The sequence below is a fragment of the Saimiri boliviensis genome, chromosome 15 (genome assembly GCF_048565385.1).
Source record: "Saimiri boliviensis isolate mSaiBol1 chromosome 15, mSaiBol1.pri, whole genome shotgun sequence".
Lineage (NCBI taxonomy): Eukaryota > Metazoa > Chordata > Mammalia > Primates > Cebidae > Saimiri > Saimiri boliviensis.
Genome location: NC_133463.1, coordinates 87,765,686 through 87,791,300, shown reverse-complemented (window position 1 = coordinate 87,791,300; position 25,615 = coordinate 87,765,686). Strand labels below are relative to the sequence as shown.

At 50.9% G+C, this 25,615-nt stretch overlaps 1 protein-coding gene across 4 annotated transcripts in view; it reads left to right on the top strand.

Annotated features, from left to right (window-relative positions):
* TRAPPC9 (trafficking protein particle complex subunit 9) overlaps positions 1–25,615 on the top strand; it is a 722,918-nt gene that overhangs the window by 548,467 nt on the left and 148,836 nt on the right. For all 4 annotated transcript variants that reach the window (XM_074387191.1, XM_074387190.1, XM_074387189.1 and 1 more), the window contains one exon: positions 22,022–22,122. In XM_074387191.1, coding sequence (XP_074243292.1) covers positions 22,022–22,122 — 101 coding nt within the window. The remainder of the gene's footprint in view (positions 1–22,021; positions 22,123–25,615) is intronic.

Sequence of the window (25,615 nt, the reverse complement as noted above, 5' to 3'; positions counted from 1 at the left end):
TCTCCAAGGATTTTGTGATAAAATAAGCACTTTACATGTAGATAGAAAGTTTTTGAACCAGACGTGAAAAATAGTGTGGGGGCTCACAGATTGAGCAGGGACAGTCAGTTGTGAAGTGACATGCGTGCGTCTCTGGTGCAGAGAGAAGTGAAAAGGCGGGGATGATGGGAGTTGCCTTTCCCTTGCGTTCCCCACAGAGCTCAGCATAAAGTCAGGATCCAGCCAGTTCTTCCTGACTAACGAGCCGAATGCTGTAGCAAGGAAGCAAGTCAGGCTGATTCCCGCTGCGTCAGGCACGCGCTCGCCATCCCGTTTATCTCCTCCGCATCTCCCTGACCAGCACTGTGGCTCCCACGGAAGAAACTGAGTCCCAGCCAGTGAGGGGTGGAGCCAGGGACCAATGCAGGGAGATTTGCAGGCGAAGTGCTTACCCCACAAGTCTCAGACTTCAAAGGAAAAAGCTCCGCAGACAACTCCTCCACTGTCAGGCTGGGAAGGGAGGGACCCTGGCCCTCATCTCCTGGCATTTGTGCTGTGTCTTGGATCTTTCTGATAATCTGTCTATTTTTCTGTTGGGTCTTTCTGATAGTGACTGAGTCTTTCTGATAGGCTGAGGGTTGGAGAGCCTCCATGTGAGGCGGGAGACAGCTCTTAGTCGGGGTCTCAGAGATTCAGCTTCTGGCCAGGAGCCCTGTGCAGAGCAAGGTGGTCCTGGATGGGTCAGATGCAGCCCCAGCTCCACACCAGCAGCACCAGTGGAGGAAGTGGGGACAGGAGGCTATTTTTCTTGAATGATCTTGCTCTGGGCTCAGATACAAGCCAGAGCCCTCGGATGGTTGGGATTTTGACCTCTGCATCCCCATGTTTCACAGAGATTGAGCCCTCCCCACCCATCACAGGGCCTCATTGTACTGGACACACAGGGGCACCCTGCTCATGTCAGAGCTGCCGCTTCCCAGCCGCCACCCCGGGCCGGTGCTGCCCTGGGCTGTGTCGCCCTCGTCAGCAACCTGGCTCCTGGGGCGGTTGCGTTATCCGTCTTACAGGTAAAAACTGCAGCTCCGCTTCACAAATGGCGAGCGGCGTGGCCAGCGTCTGCACCCGTAGCTCAGCTGCCAGCCTGCAGTCCCTGCCCAGCACTTGCTGCCTTCTCATGGGATGACAGTGGCCCACAGAACACTTGTGTCCTTAAAAACCAGTGTCGAAGTATAGAAAATGTCTTTGTGTTTGACCTCTCCATTTTCTGTTTATTTGCTTAATAATTCATGCAGCACATATATTTATTGATTGCCTACCATGTGCCAGACACATCTGCCCCATACATTTACTGATCGGAAGTTTTTGAGAGCTTCATTGTTCGTATGGGCAAATTTAGTGAAAGAGAGTTACCATTAAGGACATATTCTCTCTCTCTCTTTCTGTCTCTCTCTCAGTATCTCTCTCTTTCTCTTCCCTGCCCCCACTCTCATCTGTTAATGACATCTGGCATCAGATGAATAGCTGACACTTTCCAGGGTCAGAATTTTTCTACTGTAAATCTGAATTTAAGCAGATAGAAAGACCAAAGATTGAATTGGCTAATAATTTCATTATGCCTTTTAATAATGTTTTATTCTAAACATTTAGACTTTGTACAAACATTTGAGCTTCTTTTGACACCCATCCATAGTTGTAGCAATGGCCCACCTGTGGCGCATGGGCTGGGGAGATACATTTGAAAGGAAATCGAGGATCCTGCACCCGGTAGGTGCATACCGGCCGACGCAGCATCTACAACGACACAGTGGGCAGCCGGGGCTGCCGCAGGCTCGGGCCCCGCTCTTCACCTCTTAATGGCAGGTCTTCTACAGATCTGCTTGTTCTTATGAGCTGAGCCCTGGAGATGCCCCCATCTAAGGGGAGGGGACAGACACGGAGATGGGCACTAGCAGTGCAGCATTGCTGGGCTGAGGGGAGCTTCCATCAGGTCAGGGCTATCAGAAATGGATGGAGATCTCAGCCTCATCCTAGTCACATGGAGAGACGGAGAGGGCCCGAGGCCCAGGGCCCAGCACATGCTGTGCCGTTCTCAGCGTGGGACCCAGAAGGCAGAGTATTAGCGTAACCAGATTGATGTCTTAGAAAGCCACCCCCACCAAGCCTGGGGCCGCATGTCCCATGAAAGGCCAGGAAACCTGGTCGGACTCCGGAGGTTCCTGCCACTCCCCTGCCAGTTCCTGCCTGGGTGACCTCTGTCATGGCTGCCTTCTCTCTCTGCTTCTCTGTTCTCAGTGGGGACAGCAAGGGCTCCTACTCCCCAGGAACTACATGGCGCAAGTCCCTGCTCCTGTGGCTCGCTCAGGGGAAGCCCTCTTGACGTGCCCCCCCATGCCCCCTCCCTGTCACGCATGCCCCAGGTTGGAGGGCTTCTGCTATCTTCATGCGTTTATCCTTATTCTATCCCAGGATCAAAGTTTTCACGAAGGATTCCTCATGCTGACCAATCTCTTAAGCCCTTTCTCCTACATTTCCTAGGCTTTCTTTCCCGTATCAGCCTGCCGATTTTAAAGAGAATCCTTCCTCCCAGCCCCTCGACGCAGGCCTCTCCTCCTTGATGAGGGCATGTTTGTTTGTAATGTCTGTGCCTTTTCCCTGGAGGGCGGGGACATCTCTTCCTGGTTACAGGCAGCATCTAGCCCAGAGAGCCTAGCTTATTTGCTGTGCAGCAGTGCTTTTTGGATAAAACCCACCCTTCCTCTCAGCTCCTTGATGGCCTCTTTTCACCTTCTTCTTACCCTCCAGCTGCCGGTGTCGGACAGTTTTACAGAACTTGGGAGACCTTAGCAGAGCCAGCAGAGCCAGCTCTCTTGTGAGCTGTGTTAATAGCAGATGATAGGCTTTACCCCATGATCTAGAAATCTTCTCTTTTTGACTTTGGGGTAGGACTAATGATGCCACATTGCTGTGCATGGGAGCCTGGGGTCAGAGGCTGGCCGTGCCACTCCCAGCACGCAGAGGTGTGACCTGAGGGCCATGTCCTCATCTGTGCAGGCGGAATGACAAAACCTGTTGCAGACCATTGCTGTCAGGATGAGTTCTAAGAAGCATCAGGCGTTTTGATCACCTATGGGTGATCACATGCGTTTTCCTTACCCCAGACCTGCAAAGTAGGTAGTATCTACCCCTTTCAAAAAATGAGTAAAGTTTGGAAGTTCAGTAACTCACCGGAGATTGTGCAACTAGATGGATACTCAGGATCCCAAAACTTGTTATTTTCCTGTTGACGATGTCAACTGAGGTCACGTCTGCAAGGTGCTGACATAGCTCCTGACCCTGGGAAGTGTCAGCAAATGTGGATTCCCCTTGCCTGTTTCCTGCTGGAAGAGCTCATGCTGCTCTGTGACCTGACCTCGGGTGAGGCCCTCCTTACTCATCCTTTAGAATGGATGTCACTGTCTGCTCCTCGGAGCCTTCCCTGCCACCAACCTCCCTCCCATCTCGCCCTGGCTGCCGCAGCACCTTCCCTTGGGCTCCTGTAACACCCAGTACTTCATTCTTGTCAGTTACAGTCTTTAAGTAGTACAGAAATTAGTTTTTTTCTGCAGATTGTCTCCCTTGCCAGATTGTGTTGTCTTGAGGTCGGCGGAATCCTGTTCATCCAACAGCTGTTTCTTGAGGAGCTACCATGTGCCAGAGGTTGTACTGAACACTGGGCACGCCGGGCGCTCAAAATCAGATGTGGACCCTGCTCTGATAGTGTGTATTCTCTTTTGCTAGCCCAAGTACTAAGTACAGTCCCTAGCACGTGGGTATGAAACCTGTTTGTTTTTTGTTTTGGTTTTGAGACAGAGTTTCATTCTAGTTGCCCAGGCTGCAGGGTCACCGCAACCTTTGCCTCCCAGGTTCAAGCAGTTCTCCCACCCCAGCCTCCTGGGTAGCTGGGACTACAGGCAGCTGCCACCATGACTGGCTAATTTTTGTATTTTTAGTAGAGGGGGTGTTTCACCATGTTGGCCAGGCTGTTCTTGAACTCCTGACCTTGGGTGATCTGCCCACCTTGGCCTCCCCAAGTGCTGGGATTATAGGTGTGAGCCACCGTTCCTAGCCTAAAACTATTTGTCGAATGAATAGTGTCCATTTCAATGAAACAGAATGGCCACCAGCTCCGTCGTGCTGTGCCGAGTGCTGTGATGAACATGTGAAAGGAGTCTGCAACTCAGAGATGACTCTGTATCATGGCGGAGGCAGCCTGTGCAGACCATCTATGTTGGAAGCAGGGGAGAGACACCTTGGACAAGCCTAGGTCAGCTCACCCTTTCATTTTCCTTGTTTTTCTTGCAAATCACCCTTTGGAGAGCATTTCGAAAACTCGTGAGATTTGCTGACGTACCAGAATCCAGCTGTGTGAACCGGAGTAGGAAGAGTTGGGCGCACAGTTTGGCTGATCCCCCTGAAGGCCAATGACCTGGGCCATCTGGGCAATCTCTTCCCAGCAGGCTGATAAGCATCCACCTCCTCCGTTCTGTCTGGAGAAGCATTTGTAACCAGTTTGGCTGCTTTGAGAGTAAGGATGTGGACAGTGCGACTGTGGCCTCGGTGCAGTGTGCCTTGTGTCCTCGAAACCACAAGGCTGCTGCCTTCCCAGGCACAGGGGGCTCAAGCACAGCTTGGGTCTCAGGCTGTGCGTTGTTGAGGGGTGTTGGGTTTTGCACACAGCAGTCACCGTCTACACAGTGAAGCGGCTCAGCAGTGGCGGTGGTATTTGTCAGCTTTCTTTGGGCTTCACAAGTAGAACAGTGTAAGGATTTTAGGCGCAGTGGCTGTGTTTGGGTGCTCCCACCTGGAATACAGTCACACCTGGGCTCTGTTCTCCATTTTCAAGACTGCTTTCTTTCCAGTAAGCAGGAGTTGCCTTCAGTGACCTCTCCTTCCTCAAGCACTTGACCTGGGCGGTGTGGGCCCACCCTTCATTCTCTCAAAGTAGCTTCTTGCCGATTCTCAGACATGCTTCCTAAGGGAGCTCTGTCTCCTCATCTCCTAAAAAAAATTAAATGTCTCTAAACAAGATTCTTTTAAAACTCAGCACACTATGTTTTTCTAATCGTCATGTTTGGAGAAATAGTTTTCTCTAAATGAATTTTACTATAAATGGCTCCTGCCATCAGTACAGCTGATTCCTTGATCATTTTAAGTAAAATGCAGGGTTGCATTTTGTATCTGCCTTGAGGGAATTTGGCTTTTATAGCTGTTTGTAATAAGGTTCTGAGGCCTTTAATCTCCTGTAGCAGGGAAGCCCTGCCAGCCACAGGCTTCCTGCCTTGCCAGCCAGTGAGGCCGTCACATTGCCCCGGCTGTTTGGCCTTTGACGGGCTAGGGGGTAAGGTGGGAGAGGCCCAGATTTGATTGCTGCCTCCTCTAAATCCAAATCTGGTGGCCATGTACACCTTGAAATGACTTTGAAAGTAATCAGGGTTTGACACATAGGAAGCTCAAACTTCAGATCTGATCGGGAGAGTGGGGAAGGGTCTTTCCAGCCTTCATAGCACCATTTCCCACCTTCAGGTGGGTGCACGTGTGTGTGAACATGCACACGGATTGACGTGCATTGTGTTTTTGAGACTGGGTACATGTTGGACATGTACACACTCTGTGTATTTTTAGTGTGGTGATTACTGTGAGCATGCGTATCTTATGTAATAGAATCATGAAATTACAGAGCTTAAGTAACAGCTAAAACCCATATGGCGCTTACTAGATGCCAGGCACCATTCTGGGCAATTTATATAGATTTATTCCCTTAACTTTCACAACTCTCTGAAGTAGTTTTATGCACGTTTCACAGTGAGTGAGGCCCAGAGAGGTCAACTCTCTTGCCGCAGGTCACCCAGCTTGTCTGTGGCAGAGCCATGGGCACGGGCAGCCGCTGCCCTCAGTGCTGTGCGCACAGCTCTATCTCGGAAGAGCACAAAGAGCCTCTGGCCTCTGCCATGGCCTTGCATTATCCCCACTTTCCAGAGGAAACCTATGGCGATGGCAGCATTCCTAGGTCTCACCACTGATTGGTACCCATCTCCCCATGCAGAGCTCTGTGTGTTTCACCCACTCTCCATTGCGGGACTCTGGAATATTCTCACCCAAGCAGGATTCACAGCAGTGAGCCAGTGGCAGACCTGTCCCCTTGGTGGCACATCCTACTGCGTGACGTCTTCCGTCCAGTTGGGTCTCTGGCACCAGGGAGCTCAGCCGAGATGCTGGGGCACTTACTGAAATGAGAGCAACAAGAGTATCAGCATTCTGAAAGTTCACGATGCAAATTGGAAAACAAAGTCATGGGAAAGAGGCTCATTAATCATTTAAAGCAGTCTTTCCATTAGTGTAATTTCTATTTATGACAATTCGCTAATTTATTTGATCTGAAGTGGGACTGGGCTGAGTCCCTGCACCTGTAGTCATTCACTCCAGAGCTGTGCGTAGGATGCAAACAGCCTATTTTCCTGCAGGGAGAGATAGCCCCAACTGAAGGCACACCCACCCAGGAGCACCCACTTCGTGATGCTCACCTCAAACCCGGTGTGAAAGCCTTCACATCACATTCTCCATGACGGAGTTCAAGCTTTTGCTCTGTGGACTTTGGATACTAACCAAACATTCTGAGCCTAGCACTTCTTTTTGGAGAGGTGAGCCCACACGCCTCAGGTGTACAGCTTCCGAAGAGAACCTCACAGATCCCCATCAGGCTTCGCGTTCCCCAGGGGCAGAGTGAACTGAGCAATCATTTTTTCCTCAAATGCCAAACCAGGTCACGGTGGTCCTCAGTCACATAAATATAGAGAGTATCTCAAAGCTGCCCTGTGGTTTCTGTGGTTTCAAACGGTCTTGGACTGTGGTACATTACCAAATATTTTACTGCTAATGGCCTCGTATAAACTGACAGGAAAGGTGTTTTATTAACCTCGTGCATTTGCTTTGCATCTGGCTGTGTTTTTCAAAGATTTGGAAGTGAACACTCATGATTCCCAAGATATGCAGATTAACTGAGATGGCACGCGTGAAAGCATTTGTAAACAGAAAGGCTCTGTACAAATATTGATTAATTAAATGTGATAAATAAGGAAGACTGACTACTGATAATAAGTAGGATATAATCCTTGCACAGGAGGCTTGGCTTCTTAAACATAGGGAGGACCCCACCTTGCTCTCTGGATCCCCAGCGCCTAACACAGCAAGGACAGGATGGGCGCTCTGCAGGGTGCAGTGGTGACAGCCAGGGAGAACAGAAGGGTTGGTTTCCAGGGTAGGAACGTCTCAGATAAGGCAGTGCTTGAGCTCTAGAAGATGGGGGCGTTCACCAGAATGATAAGGCTAAGGGTGTTCCAGGCAGAGGGGAAAGCAGAGCAAAGGCAGCAAACAGCGCTGTCTCCGGAAGCCAGAACCCAGGTGCACACAGGCACACACATACACGGGCTCAGGGTCTATAAGGGGAGAGGGCAACAGGAAAAGCAAGCTATGAGGGAGCTTGTGGATTGTGCTGGGAATTGGGACTGTCCCAAAAGCAGTGGGTTGCCCCTGAAGGGTTTTGATCAAGAAAGTGCTATGATCACCTTCACTATGAGGAGGACGGACGGCTCTGGTCAAATGGGGGAATGAAGCCTTCCTCTCCACCTGCTCCTGGCCTGGCCTCATGCATGTAGAACACATTTGGCTCTATGGGATTGTGCTCCCTGCCTTTGAAAATTAGGCACAGGAGTCTCCACATGTACGCATAGGGCAGTACCGGTCTCTGCTTTCTCTCCCTGCCTCCTGCCCTCAGCCCTTGCTGAGGCCTTTGAAGGGTGTTGGGTTGGAATAGAGGCCAGCCAGGGACAGGATTCTTGCTGGTGTGTAGGTTACCTGACATGTGAAACTCATTTCTGCTCTAAAGGGTTACAGTGGAAAACCAGAGCAGTGACCCTGCTCTGAGCCCTGTGGTAGGTGAAGAAGGAAGATAGGGGCCTTTCTCTTGTGGTTAATTATGGGAATTACCCAGTATAGCTCAGGGCACAGTTGATCCTTAAACAACAGAGGTTTGAACTGCGTGGGTCCACTTGACATAGATTTTCTTCCACCTCTACCACCCCTGAGACAGCAAGACCAACCCCTCCTCTTCCTTCTCTTCCACCTACTCAACGTGAAGATGAGGATGAAGGCCTTTGTAGTGGTCCGCTTCCACTTAATGAATGGTAAATATATCCTCTCTTTCTTATGAGTTTCTTAATAATGTTTTCTTTTCTCTAGTTTGCTTTATTGTAGGAATATAGCACGTACTACATATAACATACAAAATACATGTTAATTGGCTGTTTATGTTATCTGTTAAGACTTCGGGTCAACAGTAGGCTATTAGTAGTTAAGTTTTGGTGGAGTCAAAAATTACATGTGGATTTTTGACTGTGTGGATGGCAGGCACCACTGACCCCAAGCTGTTCAAGGGTCAACTAAATGTCCTTTTTTGTTTGTTTATGGTTTTATTATTCTTGGTATTATTTGAGACGGAGTTTTGCTCTTATTGCCCAGGCTGGAGTGCAGTGGCGCAATCTTGGCTTACTGCAGCCCCTGCCTCCAGGGTTCAAGCAATTTTTCTGCCTCAGACTCCAACGTAGCTGGGATGACAGGCACCTGCCACCATGCCTGGTTAATTTTTGTAATTTTAATAGAGATGTGGTTTCACCATGTTGTCCAGACTGACCTCAGGTGATCCCCCCACCTCAGCCTCCCAAAGTGCTGGGATTACAGGTGTGAGCCACTGCACCAGGCCTCTTTCTGTTTTTTCAGTGTGTATTTTTTTCTCTTCTAGCCACATTTTAAACTCACAGAAGGGATGGAAATCTGATACTGTTGGAGAGAGTGGGGTATGATGTATGCAACTTTTGTAAACCTCAGTTTCCCCTTTGCTGAAGAGCCACATCCTCTGCATCTTGCATGTGGTGGGCATGAAGCTCAAATGCAGCTTAGATTTGAGCATGCTGTGTAATATTTGTGGGCTGAACGTGCACACAAGACCACTGCTCAAGGAAGCATGGTTTCCTCCAATGCCAGGTGCAGAGCTGGTGCTCACTATGTGTTTCCAGACGCAAGCTTGTGTGGCTAGATGTTCATTGATGAACTGTGGCCTTGTGTAGGTGATAACTAAAAGCTACAATTACATTCCTTCTGCTCATCCCTGGAAAAATTCATTCAGTTGATTTGTACTTTCTCCCAACCCTGTGGAAATGAATTAGGGACTCAGAGAGGCTAAACCTGTCTCTTGTCCTCAGGATGCTCACCAGGTCGGTTTGGATAATCAGTCATGCCCCCAAGTATCTGGAGCCCAGGGTTGCCGATGCTACTGTGGGAATGAGGCACGGGGCTCAAAGTCAAGGGGCAGCCTGCCAAGTGCTGTGCTGGGGCTCCCTGCCTGCCAGACGTGGGGCTGCTCTTCCCGGGCAGGTAGCCACCCCTTGCCCCTCTTCTGGGAGGAGCCCCACTTGTGCACAGCACTTACTCCTGGAGTTACGCGTCACCATCTCACTGGCAGGGGACAAGCTGACACCGTTATTGGCCTAAGCCAATAGTACAGAGCACATCTGTGTTCCTACTATCTTATGTTCTCCCCCAGAAGACTTCATACGTGACCTCACTGGAGAAAAAGCCTTTTCGAGTCCAGGGGACTCTCGTCCTCTTCAAGGGGCTGACACAAGAGCCCTCCAAGGTTCCACAGCACCCAAGAGTCTCTGTGCTTTTAGGGCTACTTTGAAGGTGAGCTCCTGACCGCATCACTCTGGCACCTGTGGACTTCCAGCCGGTTGTGCTGGAAATGCAGAATAATGGGAGGGGTCTGGACAGGGAAGGGGGCACTGCCCTTGGAGCAGCAGACCCCGAATTTGAATCCCCACTGAGGTGCATTTGAATTGACCCATTTCTGGCTGTGTAGCTTTGGACACATTATCTGACATCCCCGAGGAGGTTCCCTGAACCTACAGTTGTTGTGAGGACTCAGTGCGCAGATCTGTGGGTGACGGAAACGCCACAGGTGCTCAGTGAAAAGCAGCAGACATTTATGGAACCTCTACCATGTGCCGGTGACCAGGGCACTGTTCCTTCCTCTCCCAGGGCCGAGAACCACAAGCAGTCCTCTGAATTCTCTTTTGCGGGTGAGATTGCTTTTTCTGTTCTGTGAAATTATATTTTCCCGTGGGAAGGCTAAGAAGCTAAGCATTACGGAAGGTGGGGCTGCCTTGCCTCTTCATTCACCTTGCTGGTTTGAACAAAGATGGCAGAGGAGAGTTAAAGTGACCTGGGCTAGCCCCAGCCCCTGGATCTTGTGGCTCATTGCCTCTACAGGTTTTTGACCAGTAGGAAATGTGAGCAAACTGTAAGGAACTCCAGTTAACTCAGCCATGTCTCTGAGGCAGAAAGTGGCAAGCTTGGAAGACACTGTGTGAGGAATTTATGTTTCCTTGCAAAGGTGTTAGAAACTACCTGTGGGCAGCTCAAGATATGAGAGCATGAGCGTGGCTAACATGAGCTGGGCTGGGACATGGGTTTTCTCAGGGCTCCGGCACAGAGGGATGTCCGTCATTAAACAGTGGGCATGGGTTAGGGGACTTTTGTGAAGCCTGGGTTGGCCGCAGCAGTGATTTCACAATTCTCCTGCTGTCAAAGTCTTCATCTCTATCTCCTGAGAGGCCGGGACAGAATGGTGGGGGTAAAAATCTGTTGATGATTTGGAAACTTCGTCCCCAAGTGACTAGGAAAAGCCTTGAGGGGAGGCAGTGGCTTCAGCACCATGGAGAGCTCTCTGCTGGGCTTCCCTCTAGACTGGAAGTACACTGGCTAGGCTAGGTGTGGACACTGACCAGCTGCTGGCCAACTGCGGCACCCTGGCACAACCTGTCCCTATGGACAGCAGGATCTTTGTCCAGTGGGATTTATGGCTCCTGCTTTCCAGGTTTACTGTGAAGAATCAATGCAGTATACTGAATGATATCTGAAAGCGACAGAACAGGCTCAGGGGTCAGCCTGCCTGGGTTCAAGCGTGGCCTCTGCCACTTCCTAGTAGCATTGGCTTTCTTTTTTTTTTTTCTATGAGTCTCAGTTTTCTAGAAAAGTCTTTCAAATGAAAATAACAGTATGCATCTTATCTTATACCCACCATATTCTGAAGTCTTAGCATGATAGTAGTGAGTATTGCAGTGAGAAGTTGTGTGTTGAGCACATGCCTAGGGCCTCCCTCACAGCAAGCACCTTGGAAATATTCTCTATGGTGGCAATAATTACAGGAACTACTATTGTCATCATCACTGTGGATTGACCTTTTGCTCCAAATGCCAGGGTCCATGTATTTAAGAGATAGTAGCCATCACCATTGTCACTGTGTATGTCATATTATAATCGTGGCTGTAAACACTCCTGACCCATCAGCCAGCCTTCCATTCTTGTGCACAGGCTGAGATGCAAGACTGTTTGGGTGGCTCACGGGGCTGAAAGGAAGTCGGATGTGCATGCAGGTAATTAGCTTTATTAGCTCAGCTGTATAATTTTATGGCTCACGTCCGAAAGCAAATTAATATAGAAATATGCTGCTGGAATGTTTTCCAAAGCTCCAGCAGCATTTGGCAACTTAGTAATTACTCACAGGCAGACTTCCGCCCTGGACTAATCACTGCAGAGCTCCTCAGCCTGGCTGGGCCTGTTCAGCACGGTCTCTGCTCTGCAGCCACGGTGCTGCTGTCTGCCTCAAAAGCCTGGCATGTGGCATTTTACTGGGAGTCATATGCCATAGTGTGAGGTCTTAATTTCATGAAAGTGAAAATAAACTCCAAAGAGAATCAGGAGGGAAAGCAGAAAGAAAGAAAAACAAAAGAGTGTCAGTGACTTGCCTCCCTAGAGCCTCTCTTGTCTGAAGTGAAGCCCATCCTCAAGCTCAGCTGTGCCCCACATCCTAGGCCCGTAGCTAACTCTCAGCATTTAATTTTGTTCATTGTGTTGCCAAGGGCATGTTATTGCTTACTTTTGTTATACTAATTTTTATATTACTTTAAGTAGGTGTACATGGTTTAGATTTTTTTTTAAATCAGACATTCCCATCTGCCCTTTTCCCTACCTCCCAGAGTGCCCACTTTTATTTGTTTCTTGTAGAAGCTTAACAAAATATTTCTGGGGGCCAGGTGAGGTGGCTCACACCTGTAATCCCAGCACTTTGGGAGGCCTAGGTAGGTGGATCACGAGGTTAGGAGTCCAAGACCAGCCTGACCAGCATGATGAAATCCTGTCTCTACTGAAAATACAAAAATTAGTGGGCATGCTGGCGCGCACCTGTAGTCCCAGCTACTCAGGAGACCGAGGCAGGAGAAATGCTTGAACCCGGCAGGTGGAGGTTGCAGTGAGATGATATCATGCCACTGCATTCCAGCCTGGGTGGTAGACTCCATTTAAAAAAAATTATTTCTGAAATTATAAGTACATGCAAATACACCCATTTTACCCCCCCTTCCCTTCTTTTTTTTTTTTTTTTTAAACAACAGAAGGTATCCATTTTGCATGTTGCTTTTTTGACTTACTACATATCTTGGGAAACTTTTCATAGAGAATGATCTCTCTCCTTTTTCCTGCTGCAAAATACTACGGGAAAGTGGGAGCATGGCTGCGTGCCCCCTGCTTTGTCAACAGGGATGCTTTTCCACTTCCATATTTTTGCCAGTCTGGCACACAGGCTCTTGAGCAGGTCCTTTTCCTCTGGAGATGTCGTGTTGCAGGAAAGAGCCTGGCACTGGAGTTAAAGCAGCTCCGGGGGTGGCCACTCTGTCACTGAGTAGCCCAGGACGTGTTGTTGAGCCCTCGTTTCTGGTTCTTTCCCTGTGTGAGAGTGGCAACTGTCCTGGCCCCATCTGGCTGAAGGGAACATGTACATACGTGCCACAGTGCCCATCACAGCTCGGGCATGTCCCAACATCTCTTCCCTTCCCCCTTCCACTCTTGGACGACTCTGAGATTGAGAATTGCCCACTTGGAGCATTTTCTTCACTGAGAATTGGTCACTGCTCTGAGCATGACTTCGTGTGCCTGTGAGTCATGTGGGCCATGAGATGACAGCTGAACGCCGAAACCAGAAACAGTGAAATTGAGCTCATCTCGCCAGCACAGCACACACATTTCCACTCTCCCCTGCCTTTGATGAGAGTGAGTCACAGCATGCCTTGCAGGGGTCTGGTCATGAGCGGAGGAAGGGAGATCTGATGTCTTTTTTACTGAAGAGGAAGTTGCTCTGTTCTGTGGTGGCTGCCAGGGAAAGAGAAGCAGCAGAGCCCCACTTCCCTCCCCTGCAGGCATTCTAGTTCCCGGGGTTCAGTCCCCTCAGACTCTGCAGGGTATGGTGTTTCCTAGGAGGGTGGTACACTCGGGGTACCACAGCAGTGGGGCTGAGCCAGGGTGGTGGTAGGTGGGGGCTTGGGGCAACTGACTCAGCAGAGCAGACCTCTCCCAGAAGGACAGCACCCCACAGGATTACCCAGTCATGTGCACAGTGACCTGTGATCTCGTCAGGGCTGGCGTTGACTCACTCCTGGGCCTCTCCTCTCAGGAGGGTAACTGCCTCATATGCTGCTTGGTGAGGGTCTTGTTGGTGCAGGGACCTGATGGTAGAAAGTGCAGGAGGCTGCCCTGAGCCAGCATGGAACCTTCTAGGAACCTACCCTCATCAGAATTAATTGCCTGAAACCTCTGAGAATTCTCAAAAAGGATAGTGGCTGTGTTTTCCCGCCGGCAGTGTCATAGCAGGCAAGGCTGGTGTGGCCAAAAGAGTAACGGGGATTGAGGAGACAGCCACAGAATGGATGTGGGCAGGGATGCAGGTGCCAAGCGGCAGCCACAGAAGAATCCACAGGACTGCTCAGAGTTATCTAGGAGCAGGTTTGCATCCACCCCATGCCCCTGTGGGCATGGAGGAGTTCCACCCTGTGGGTATCACACGGTGCCAAGTGACATCACAGGCCAGGCCTAGCATCCCACCTGTCAATCAAAGCCAGCGAGTTGTTTGACCTTCCCGAGACTTGGTCCCCTCGCGTGTTAGACAGTACTGGCTGTGTGTGCCCACCTCTGTGCTGAGGTATAGCATCAGTTACCTCCTGGTGTGCCAGGATAGACCCATCAGGGAGTCAGTGTGTTCCTCACGCTAAGGACCAGTTGTGGGTGCACTGCCAGTGAAGGGCAGCTTTTGATGAAAATCTTCCTTTTCTTTATGCCTGCATTCATGCAGATGCCATGCATACTTTCATTAAATTACTTAATCCGTGTTCGTGGAGCTACTTTTGGTCCCAGGAGTTGCATAAGACACAAGAGCATCACAAAAATGTGTTCACGGAGCCTCAAGGGAAAGAGACATACAAATGTCAACTGCAGCGTTGCTGGATGAAGCTCAAAAGAGCATTGTGCAGGCCGCCAGGGCAGGGCAAGCACGTGGCTGTGCTCAGTTGACCCTCCTGAGGGGCACGGTTGTGGTGGGTTTGAAAGAGAGGAGTCTGTCAGGTAGAAGAAGGGGAGGGACCTTCCGGGAAGAGCTGGGCACTAGAGCTTTGAAAGGAGAGAGCAGAGTGCATCCAGGTCTGCAGGACATGGTGAGGGTGTGGATCTCCACATGCACTATGAAAACAGACATGGAAATGGACAGTTAGCATGGAGCCCCTGAAGCTCCACAGAAGAGGAATCTCGCCGGGACTGCAGGGCACAGAGGAAGGAGCCCCTCACCAGGGCTACGAGAAACGTAGCACATCTCCAGTTTGTAAATCCTTGGAGGGTGGAGTGAGATTCTCTTTAACTCCCACAGGCCCGTAGAATTGGTAAGGTTGAAAGCCTTCCCCTCTATCCTTTCATCCTCCTGACCACCTGCAGAATGGGCAGTGGGGACTCCCTCCATATGGAGGAGGTGCTGTTGTGGACTGAGGCTGTGAACACTGCCCCCATACCCACTTCATGAGCTGATAAGATGCCTGGGTGCCAGTGATAGTGCAGCTCTACAACAGAGGAGTGACTGTGCCTTGATACACTTCTGCAGTGGAGGGGTGCTCAGACAATAGTGCGGCTTCCAAAGTGGAGGACGCTCAGGCGATAGTGCAGCTTCTACAGTGGAGGACGCTCGGGCGATAGTGCAGCTTCTACAGTGGAGGACGCTCGGGCGATAGTGCAGCTTCTACAGTGGAGGACGCTCGGGCGATAGTGCAGCTTCTACAGTGGAGGACGCTCGGGCGATAGTGCAGCTTCTACAGTGGAGGACGCTCGGGCGATAGTGCAGCTTCTACAGTGGAGGATGTCCAGGGAGTAGTGTAGCTTCTATAGTGAAGGATGCCTGCGCCTTGATGCTCTTCTATGGCAGAGGAGTGCCTGAGCTGCTGTGTGCTATTTCAGTGGAGGAAAGCCAGAGTAGTTTCAGAGCAGGTGTGGCTCAGGCTGGGGCAACCTTAGGAGCCCGGGAATTGAGCCGTTTTGGAATACACTGTACCATTTCCAAGGAAATAAGTAAACGGTGGGTGTCTGTGCCAAACCTGTGGTGCACCCTAATCCGTCACGGGGAGACATCATAATCGCAGTGCACGCAGGGCCAGCTTTCGGCCTGTCGTCTCCCTCTGTCTGTGCGTTTTCTCCTGTACCTCTTCTATGCTATGGGGTACTAGGGCCTCTGCCTGTGAGATTCTTTGGGGCAGACAGTCCTGAGGGCTCGACTGTCATCAGTTTATCTGCAGCAGGTTCTCCTTCACCTCCTCTCTGGGAGAAGCAGCTGGAGACTCAGAGCTTTCCTCACTGTGCCCTGATCTTCTCCTGAGAGGGCTGTGGTGTGAGCCACCATGGTGTCCCTTGGGTACTACATGGGAGGGATGGCCCCATGCCGGGTGGGGACCAGAGCAGCACAGCAGTGCAGGGGGCTTCTTCGGCTGGGAATGAGCAGGGCCCTGAAGCTTCTTAGCAGCCTTGCCTTTGTGCTGCACTGCGAGGCTGTGGTGCATGTGTTCATGGTGGTCTGTATCTGCATATGTTTCACACTGGTGTACACATGCATGTTCACACAGAAACATGACATTCACGGCCTCGTATCATTGCCCAGTTTCTTTAACTTGGAGGCCTTTGGCAGTGGCTGAGAACACAGCCTCTGGGGGCAGAGTGGGCTGCCACGTGGCATGTGGCCTTGGCAGTTTCTTGACCTTTTTATGCCTCTCTTTCCTTCTCTGCAAATTAGATAATGCCTACCTTGTAATGCTATGATTAACGTTCAGTTGCTGAGCACGTGTAAGCTTCTTAGAGTGGGCCCTACTTGAGCATACACCCTGGAAATGGGGGCTCTTGGCTGTTGATCTGCCAGCCCCAAAAGTGTGCAGATCCATGGGGTTTGTTGGGCTCTGCGTTTTTTGCCTGCCCTCTAAAAAGCACTTGAGCCCTGAGTTGATGATGTTTCATGCATTCAAGGAGTCCCGGTGGGAAGCAGGGTACAGCCAGCCCCACCTGGCCTGCAGCCACCAGACCAGGAGCTCCAGGAGGGTGCAGCCCGTGCTGCTGAGCTGGGCTCGGGGCCCTGCATCCAGCACAGGACCCAGGCGGATGAGCACGTGTACGGGGAAGTGTAGTCGTGGGAGCCGCACAGCCCTGGGATCTCAGCCTAGCTCCAGCCCTGATCCAGCAGGACTGCCATGAGGGTGAACGGCAGGCCTCTCAACCTAGCCTCTGCCCATCACCACTGAGCAGGTGCTCTGGGCCCCTCTGATGCGCCGGGTGCATGCTGGGCATCCTCTTCTTCCTTCAGAAAAGTTCTTTAATCTCTGCAGATGAGATTCCCTTACTCTCACATTCCTCACCTTGACAAGTAATTTAATATGGTGCCTTGAGCATTAAAATGAGGATATTCAAATCTGTGGGCTCAAAAGAAGAAAAACAATTCACTCATTATCCATGAAAATGAAACCCTGCAATGCCCTGCTCATAAAGACACAGACCTTCCCAGCCAATCAATTCTCGACACCAAACAATTCCTCTTAAGAAAATTTAATTTCTGGGAAACTGAGCATGGGTTGCCATTTACTCAGGAACCTGGCTGTGAGTGTGAGAAGGGGGAATGGAGACCCCTTTGCTTCAGCCATAGTGAAAGCAGGTGGCCTAACCACTCAGCTGGGCAGCTGTCCTTTCTCGAAAACCAGTCCCAGGGACAGACAGCTACAGGTATTTTCTAACCTCACTTAGGGCCTAACTGCCCTGAACCAGGTGCTGGGTTATGAAAATAAGTGTTTGCAGGAGTGCTCAGTCCCTGAGGGAGACAAGCCTTCGCCTTCCCCCATTTCAAAGCTGGGAAAACAGGCTGGGAAGGGGCCTCTCATCGTGGCCTTTGACCCTTTGTCACTCAGCCAGGCCAGCCCTTGTTCCACCTGTGAGCCTGCTGCATATCCGGAGCGTGAGGCGTGCCCAGGAGACACCTGGGAACCTGGCCCCACCGAGAGTCAGGCTTGGCTGGCTGTGGACTGCTGTGGGCAGGGGAACGTGGTATCCTTGGGCCTGGCTGTTTCTCCTGAGAAGGGCACAGTGTCAGGGACTGTGCTAACCTCTGCAGATGTCCCTGGGCCTGGAGCAAGCACCTCCCTAGCCCTGGTGGGGTGCTCTGAACAGAAGAGCCCCAATGCCCAGATGCCCATAGGGCCTGACCTCTCTGTTGTGACTTAGAGATTGGGAAGGGGCCACACAGGTCATGCCTGAGGTCCCAAACACCCTGGACACACAAAGCACCCACTGGGTTCCACCTGTGCTGGCTCCTTGAGGGAGAAAGTCAGATTTGCTTTTGCAAAAAGATAAGGAACTGCAGGGTGCTGCCTCCTTGAGGGGCACCTTGCTGCTGCTGGCTCTCAAAACGGGCTTGGGGTGGTGGCCTCCATCCTCATCATGGGAGATGCAGGAAGGCGGGACCCCAGTCCCCAGTTGTTGCTTCTTGTACCTACTCCCGAGAAGGGCGCTTCTCACAGAGATGCAGGAGATGCAGCCTCACAGCCGAGGGAGGAACGGCCATTGATGAAACACGAATGAATGCACAGGGCAGCTGCGCGCTTGATGGAGGGATGTGCCTACGAAGGCGCCTTAGGAAGGAGGAGGGGGCTGCAGCGGGGCCAGCCTTGTCCAGGTTTTCCCAGGCTCCCACCGTGCCCTCTGCTCAGATGTCCCTACCCTGTGAGATTTCTCAGTTCTCTGTGCCTGATTATGGCTTCCTCCGGGCTCCTTAGCGCCGCTCCGCTTCCTAATTACAGCCTCCTTCCTGGGTCGGCATTTTAAGAAAATTTGCCATCTTAATTCTGCTTCCGTGTACAGCTCAGGAGTGTTAAATATTTTCAAATTATTGTGCAGCCATTACCACCATCTGCTTTCAGAACTTTTTCACCGTCCCAAAGGGAAACTCGGCACCCATGAAACAGTCTCCTCGCATCCCTGCCAGGTGCTACGATTTGTTCTGTTTCTGTGGATTGGACCGCTGTAGGACCTCAAATAGATGGAATCATAGGTGTTCGTCCTTTCGTACCTGGCTGCTTTCCTGTGGCGTCATGTCCTCAAGGTTCTTACACGTTGTAGCATGTGTCAAAAATTCCTTTTTTTTTTTTTTTAAAGACAGAGTTCTTGCTCTGTCACCCAGGCTGGAGTGCAGTGGCACAGTCTTGGCTCACTGCAGCCTCCATCTGCCTCCTGGGTTCAAGCGATTCTCCTGCCTCAGCTTCCTGAGTAGCTGGGACTACAGGAGCCTGCCACCACACTCAGCTAATTTTTTTTTTTTTTTTTTTTGTAGAGACGGGGTTTCACCATGTCAGCCAGGCTGGTCTCGATCTCCTGACCTTGTGATCCGCCCACCTCAGGCTCCCAAAGTGCTAGGATTACAGGTGTGAGCCACCGTGCCTGGCCAAAACTTTCCTTCCCTTTAAAGGGTAAATAACGTTTCATTTTGCGAATAGACCACATTTTGTTGATTTGATCATCTGTTGGTGGACTTTTGACTGCTTCCACCCTTTGGCTGTTGGGAATATCACTGCCGTGGACTTGGGTTTGCAAATATCTGTCTGAGTCCCTGCTTCCTGTTCTTTTTGGTATAAACCCAGAAGGATGTTTGCTGGAGGTCAGCATACTTTGACAATGCTGTCTGTTGGGTCATAGTCAGCTTTGTAACCCTCAACCCTAGCTGAGCTAGCTGTCTGTTAACTATTGAATGAATAAGGTGAATTCCAGGGTACTCACAGGACAAAATAAGATAATTAAAAGTGCATTGCAGAGTATTTATCAGTAGCAATATCAGTTCAACAGACATGGGCTGTGTATGTAATGAGATGGAGAACATTTCATTTGGAGCATTCTTCTAAGGGAGGGAATTATCTTTGCAGGAAACACTTTGATAAATTGCTTTCGGGAAAGTGAGATCCCCAAGGGAGTTGAGGCAGCAGAAATGATGGCTGAATTCCTGGGGCAAGGAGAGAAGTTTCTGCATCTCCTCCGAGAGGAAGCAAGAACAGGAGAGGGAAGGAGAATGGGGACGAGGCTGATGCCAACAGTAGGCGATGCTGACTTAATGCCAGCCATAGGCCAGGAGTACGATTCTGTGCACTCCTCGTGACGGCCCTGTGAAATCAGCACTGCTAGCGTGTTCATCTTACAGATGAAGAAAGTGAGGCCAGGGACTTTACGTAAATTAACCAAAGCTCATCCCTGGTGGCACCGGAATTCAAAATTGGGCTGAGTCTCCAGAACCTGCTTTTTCGGCACCATGCTCCACAAAAAGAAGAGAGTGAGCAGTGCCAGTGAGGGTAGGAGCTGCTGCCTCAGGGCCGGGGTGCCTCTGCCGGCCTCAGAGCTTCAGCCCCAACTCCCAAGCCCTTAGATTCTCTACTGAGGGGGGACAGGATGGGTGGGACGTTTGGGTTGCTATGGAATGAAGCAAAACAGCATGCGTGGACTGGAGCCAGGGGCAAGAAGTCCCTGAGTAGTGAACCCTGAGAATGTGCAGAAGCCGTCAGCAGGCCCCTGGGCCTCAGGCGCAGGAAGGTTTGCTGAGTCTCATAGCTACTGAGCTACGCTTCGCTGTGTGGAAGGGCTACAGGCTGTGCTGCTGAATGAGGCATGGCCCCTGCACTGCCACCTGGGACGTTTGCTCATTCAGTGTTCATTTATTCATCAGGTAATACATATTGAGCAACTGCTGTGAACTAAGCACTGTTTTAGGCCCTAAGATCAGGTCTCTCTGCCTTCATGGAGCTCACAGGCAAGGGCTGAAGCCAAGTAATGGAATGATGACCATGTCTAGTGCAGGTTGTCAGGGGATGCATGCACGCTTTCTGGAGGCTTCCTGTAGGAGAAGCAGGGTCAAGTTGAGACATAAAGTCAGGAAAGAGAAGAGGGCAGGGAAAGGCATTTCCGGGGAGAAGGCACAGCGTGTGGGAGGGGAGGCCTGGAATTCAGAGAGAACATACAGTATTTGGGGAGAATTGAAAAATCCAAAATAGCTAAAATAGGGCTGGGCACGGTGGCTCACGCCTGTAATCCCAACAGTTTGGGAGGCTGAAATGAGCTGATCACTTGTTAGGAGTTCAAAACCAGCCTGGCCCACATGGTGAAACCCTGTCTCTACTAAAAACTTAACAAAAATTAGCCGGGAATAGTGGCAGGTGCCTGTAATCCCAGCTACCTGAGAGGCTGAGGCAGGAGAACACTTGAGCCTGGGAAGCGGAGGTTGCAGTGAGCCGAGATCTTGCCACAGCACTCCAGCCTGGGTGACAGAATGAGACTATGTCTCAAAAAAAAAAAAAAAAAAAGCTAAAATAGGACACAGGAGTGGGCAGGGGTTCCCGAGCAGCAGGCCAGCATGTTGATGGCCTTAACCTGTACTCCTGCTGGTGGCTGTGGCGGTGCGGCTGGCTGGCCTCTTGGGCGGCCCCCTTGTCTGGACAGCCCTATGTGGCTATTCTGTTGGACCACTGATGAGGGGATGTGCCCACTCTGCTCAGCGCCTCTGAGCTCGACTCCCCCACGAGCCAGCAGGAGAGACCCAGGGGCCTGTTTCCTCCCGCTCCCTCCTGCTCTCAGCTCCGTTCTACCTCCACCTGCGGGGGCTTTGTTCCCACAGGGCTGTCCCTAGGGTTGGCCAGTGCGATTCTCGGTTTTGTGATGTGAACCTCTCAACTTCAGGGTGAGTGGCTGCCCTTTCTGCACCCTCAGTGCCTCCCACCCACTGTGCTGTGCATGGTGTGCTTAAGACTAACTGGATGTGTTTGTCGAATGGAATTAACTTATTAAAGGAAGAAGGAAGGTGGGGTGTTTTCTCTACTTTTGCAATCACTAGAGAATGTCAGAAACTGAAATTTTCCGCATTTATTGCAACTTAAATATGGTGGCTTTAACTTATGTAGGAAAAGGGAAAGAGGTTTACAGATGTATTTTGAGAATCACTTTGGCTGTTTAATACTAGTGCAAGGGAGATTTCTGTTTTCTACATTTTTAAACCTACCTAATTTCTTCATCCACTGATACTTGCTGAGAGACTTTATGACTTTCCGATTATGAACTCGCGTAAGTGAGCCTATTCTTCATAATATGTTTAATTACATCAAGAGGTATAACAGGACCGATACAAAACCAGCATGAAACTGATGCGTGTCAACGAACTCATGGGTTGTACTGAACAGTGAACCACAGTTTGCATGTTTTATTAAGGAAAAATAACCTTCCATTTCTCTTTATTTCCCCCAGCAAGAATAGTTGTTGAATGAAAATTATCTCAGTGGATTTCCCTTCCTTACATAACAGTAGTATAATTGACCAGATTTGAGGGATCAGAAGAGAAGTGCTTGCTGTTTTATATGCCCCGATGTCCACGTACCCAGGGCGATGTCATAGTGGTTGGTTAGACAACCCCTTCAGAAGAGGAGAGACATCTGCTGTAGGAGGTTTCCCATCTGATGGTCTCTGTATAGAGACTTCTAGATGTTCTCCTATATCTGGGATCAGCAGGAACTGCGTTTTCCTTGACCAAGGCTCACCCCTCCCTGAAGCGCAGCGGCGAGGCCAGTGTGGAAGGACTCCTGAACCAGCTCGTCCTGGAGCACCTGCAGCTGGCACCTCTGCAGTGGGGTGAGTACCTGCCAGCCGCCCATTGATTCTGGGTGGATGTGCTCCTTTTCTTCAAATGCACAAGCAAGATTTGTGGATGTGTGTGTCTGGGCACCCCAGATGATGGTGGGTGCTGCAGGTTGTCATGGGAAACCTTGGGGGAAAAGACAGGCTCATTCTACTGCACCAGCGCCTCTGTCTGAGGGCATCTGCATTCACCTAGGCGGGCAGCTCAGCACTCCGGCGACAGTGCAGGCGTGAGAGGGGCTCGGTGCCCATCAAAACAGGTGCAGCGGGCGGGTCGCGGCCTACGCCATGACTTGCCCTCGCTGTAGAGCGGGTCCTCTTCTGAAATGGCAATCAACTGTGTCTGGCTGGCCTGTGCTTTACAGCTGTTTCCAGAACTGAGAGAGGACTGGGATGGCAGAAGAGAACAGGATGTGGTTCACCCTTGCTTTCACCCCACTCACCGAGACTGTGCGTTGACAGCTTTTCATGCCGTCTGTGTGGAAAAGCGTTTGTTTCGTAAATGCCTCAACTCAGTGTTGTGTTCCGCCCGAAGGAGAACACCATTACTGAACACTTAGCACAGTTTATTTGAAGGCGGCTTCTTGCACCTGGGAACTTCCTCCCTACACTGTGCCTTTCTAAATTGAACTCAGAAATGTTTTGCTGAGAAATGAGCTTAGTATTTCTATTGAAGTGAGAGTCTTTATTCTCTGGAAATTATTTCATCAGCTCCTCTATTTTGGATCACCTGCAAACCGTCACTTGCAAGCATGTATATCCCCTTTCTTCCTCTTCTTTAGGCAAGAGGTCATTGTGAATAAGTAGCTCCTCTGTGATCCAGGGTCCGGTTCATTAATCAGCTTGTTCTGCCCCTTTCTTTGGCTGGAGACACATGGAAATGATTCCAGTGATGTGAGGAGAAAGTAAGCGCTTCTTGCACTCCAGCAGCCTGCTTCAGCCTGGAGACCCCTTGTCCTGCAGAGGCTGGCTCCTGGCTCCTAACAGGTGAAAGCTGTCGGGACCAGGTAGACACCGTCATGGCAGCTATAAAGTGGATTTGCATTTTATACTCAGGCTCCTTCTGTGGACTCTTCCTCCTCTCTGACCCAGCCTAAGTGGCAGGAAGGAAAGGCTTGGTGTTTCTGCAGAGGGTTTCACAGTTTGGTTCTCTGGAGGCTTTCCAGTAGCCCAGCCACTTTTCTAGGTAGAAATGTCCTATCTGTCTCCTGATTACCTGGGCACAGTCAGCTATGCCCCTAGGTTCAAACAGCTGAGCTGGGGCAGACACCTGGGCCCCCTGGCCATGGGGTGGGGTCAGGCCCAGGGGAACTAGCTGTATTTTATCTGTCTCCAGAGGAGATTCCTCCAGGCAGCTATGCAAGACTTTCACGGGGTAAGGGAACCAAAGGTGGGCCACAGGCCGAACGGGGGCCCAAGAGCAAAGAGCAGAGTGACTTGGGGTGGGCAAGTGGGCAGCAGATGGGCTCCTCTTTTCTCTCTCAGGGTTGGCAGCCCTAGCCCCAGGCAAGGGTTTTTGAGATGGCTTGAGGGCCTCTGGTCGGGTGCGTGACTGACAGGGCACCCAGGAGCAGAGCCCTGGGGGAGAAGTTCTGGCAGGACAAGGCTGAGTGGGGACAAGTCCCTCCGCCTTCCAGTGCTCTGTGAGGTGACTGTGCAGTCTGGAGATGATGCCCTTCCTAGGGCATGGACTGCCCTTGGCACTGTTCTAGGTAGGCCCTAAGGGTGAAGAGGGTTCTGGAACTGGAGAGGCACAGGGCACAGAAGAGGCAAGGACCTCGGATTGTTGGACATCTCTTGTCCCAGACATTTGGCATAAGAGCTGCCATGCATTCCTCACCACAGTCCCGTGAGTGAGGTTTTCTCTATCATTTACAAACAGGGCGACTGAGGCTCAGAGGGTGGCACTTGCCCCAGGGGCTCCAGGGTGAACAGAGCTGGGAGCACTGAGTTACAGGCCACCATACCTCCACCAGCCAAGGACAGACCTCAGTCCAGCCCCGCCTGAAAATTGTTGGGGCTGGAAGAAACCTGGACAATTTGGGAATTTCAGATGAAGAAAAGCTTTAGTCCTTAATGATCACAAAGGTCCTTTCTGCTCTTTTTGCCTTCTTCCCTGGGTGTGCTAAGAACACCCTTTAAAAATTTACAATAGTGGGGAAATTAGAGAGAAGAGTGGACAATTAGAACCAGGATTAGGAAGTTGGTTTGGCCCCGGGACGCCTCTCAGCACAGAACAGCCTGGAAACTGCACACGCCCTCACGGGCAGAGGCACCTGCTGGGAGGTGTGAAGGCTCTGGGCTGGGCTCAGACCCCTGCTGCATTACACTGCTGTTTCCATTTCTTGCCCTAATTTTCTTCCGCTTTGTACTGGTTCATTTTCTTTTGCTTATAACAGAATACCTGAAACTGGGTAATTTATAAAGAAATGTATTTCTTACAGTTACAGAGGCTGCAAAATCTCGGGTCAAGGAGCTGCACCTGGTGAGGGCCTTCTTGCTGCTGGGGACTCTGCAGAGTGCTGAGGTGGTACAGGGCATCACATGGCGAGGGGGCTGAGCATGCTCATATGCTAGCTCTGATCTCGCTTCCTCTTCTTAAAAAGCCACCGTTTTCCCACCCATGAGAACCCATTAATCCATCAACCCATTAATCCTTGAATGGAGTAATCCGTTCATGAAGGCAGAACCCTCATGACCCAATCACCAATTAAAGACTCCAGCTCCCAGCACTGCCACATTGGGGATTAAGTTTCAACATGAGTTTTGGAGGAGACATTCAATCTGTAGCACCCTTTTTTTCATACGGAGGCTCAGGGAGTTCTTTTGGAAATGTAGTTCTGTTCCATGACCTCTCAGAATCAGGCAGTCCTGGGCTCAGATCCCAGCTCTGTCACATGGTAGCTGTGTGACCATCGGCATACCACTTCACCTCTTTGAGCCTGAGTTTCTTCCTTCCTGGAGTGGGATGATGCCTGCTGTGTAAGATACTCCAGGAATTGCCTGAGAGGATGTCTGTTATGTGCTCAGCACTACCCCTGCCTCCCTGCACCATTGTTTCCTCTGAAACCCACACCTATCTCCTCGTCACCCTCCTACCCCCTGTGCTGGCTCCCTTTCCCCATAGGAAACGTGGGACAGCAGTGGGACCAGCCCCGTGCAGATGCATACTGGGTCCCCGCAGTTGGGCTCCGTGCAGGGCGAGAGGTGACACTTCATTCACGTTGTTGACCTTGCTTCACTGCAGCCTCGGGGAACAGGTGGGGCACAGGGTGACAGAAAAGAGCTGTGGTTTTCACTGCACTCTTGTCTGAAAGCAAAGGCCTTCTTCATGGTGCTTCAGTCCCCTCTGTGGTGTGGTAGAGGCTGTTGGTTGAGCCAGGGGACCTGGTTTACATTTCGGTCCTGCCACGTGCTGCATCACGGAGGCACCCTGAGCCTCCATTTCCCCATCACAGGGCGCCATGGACCTCTCCCATAGCAACCT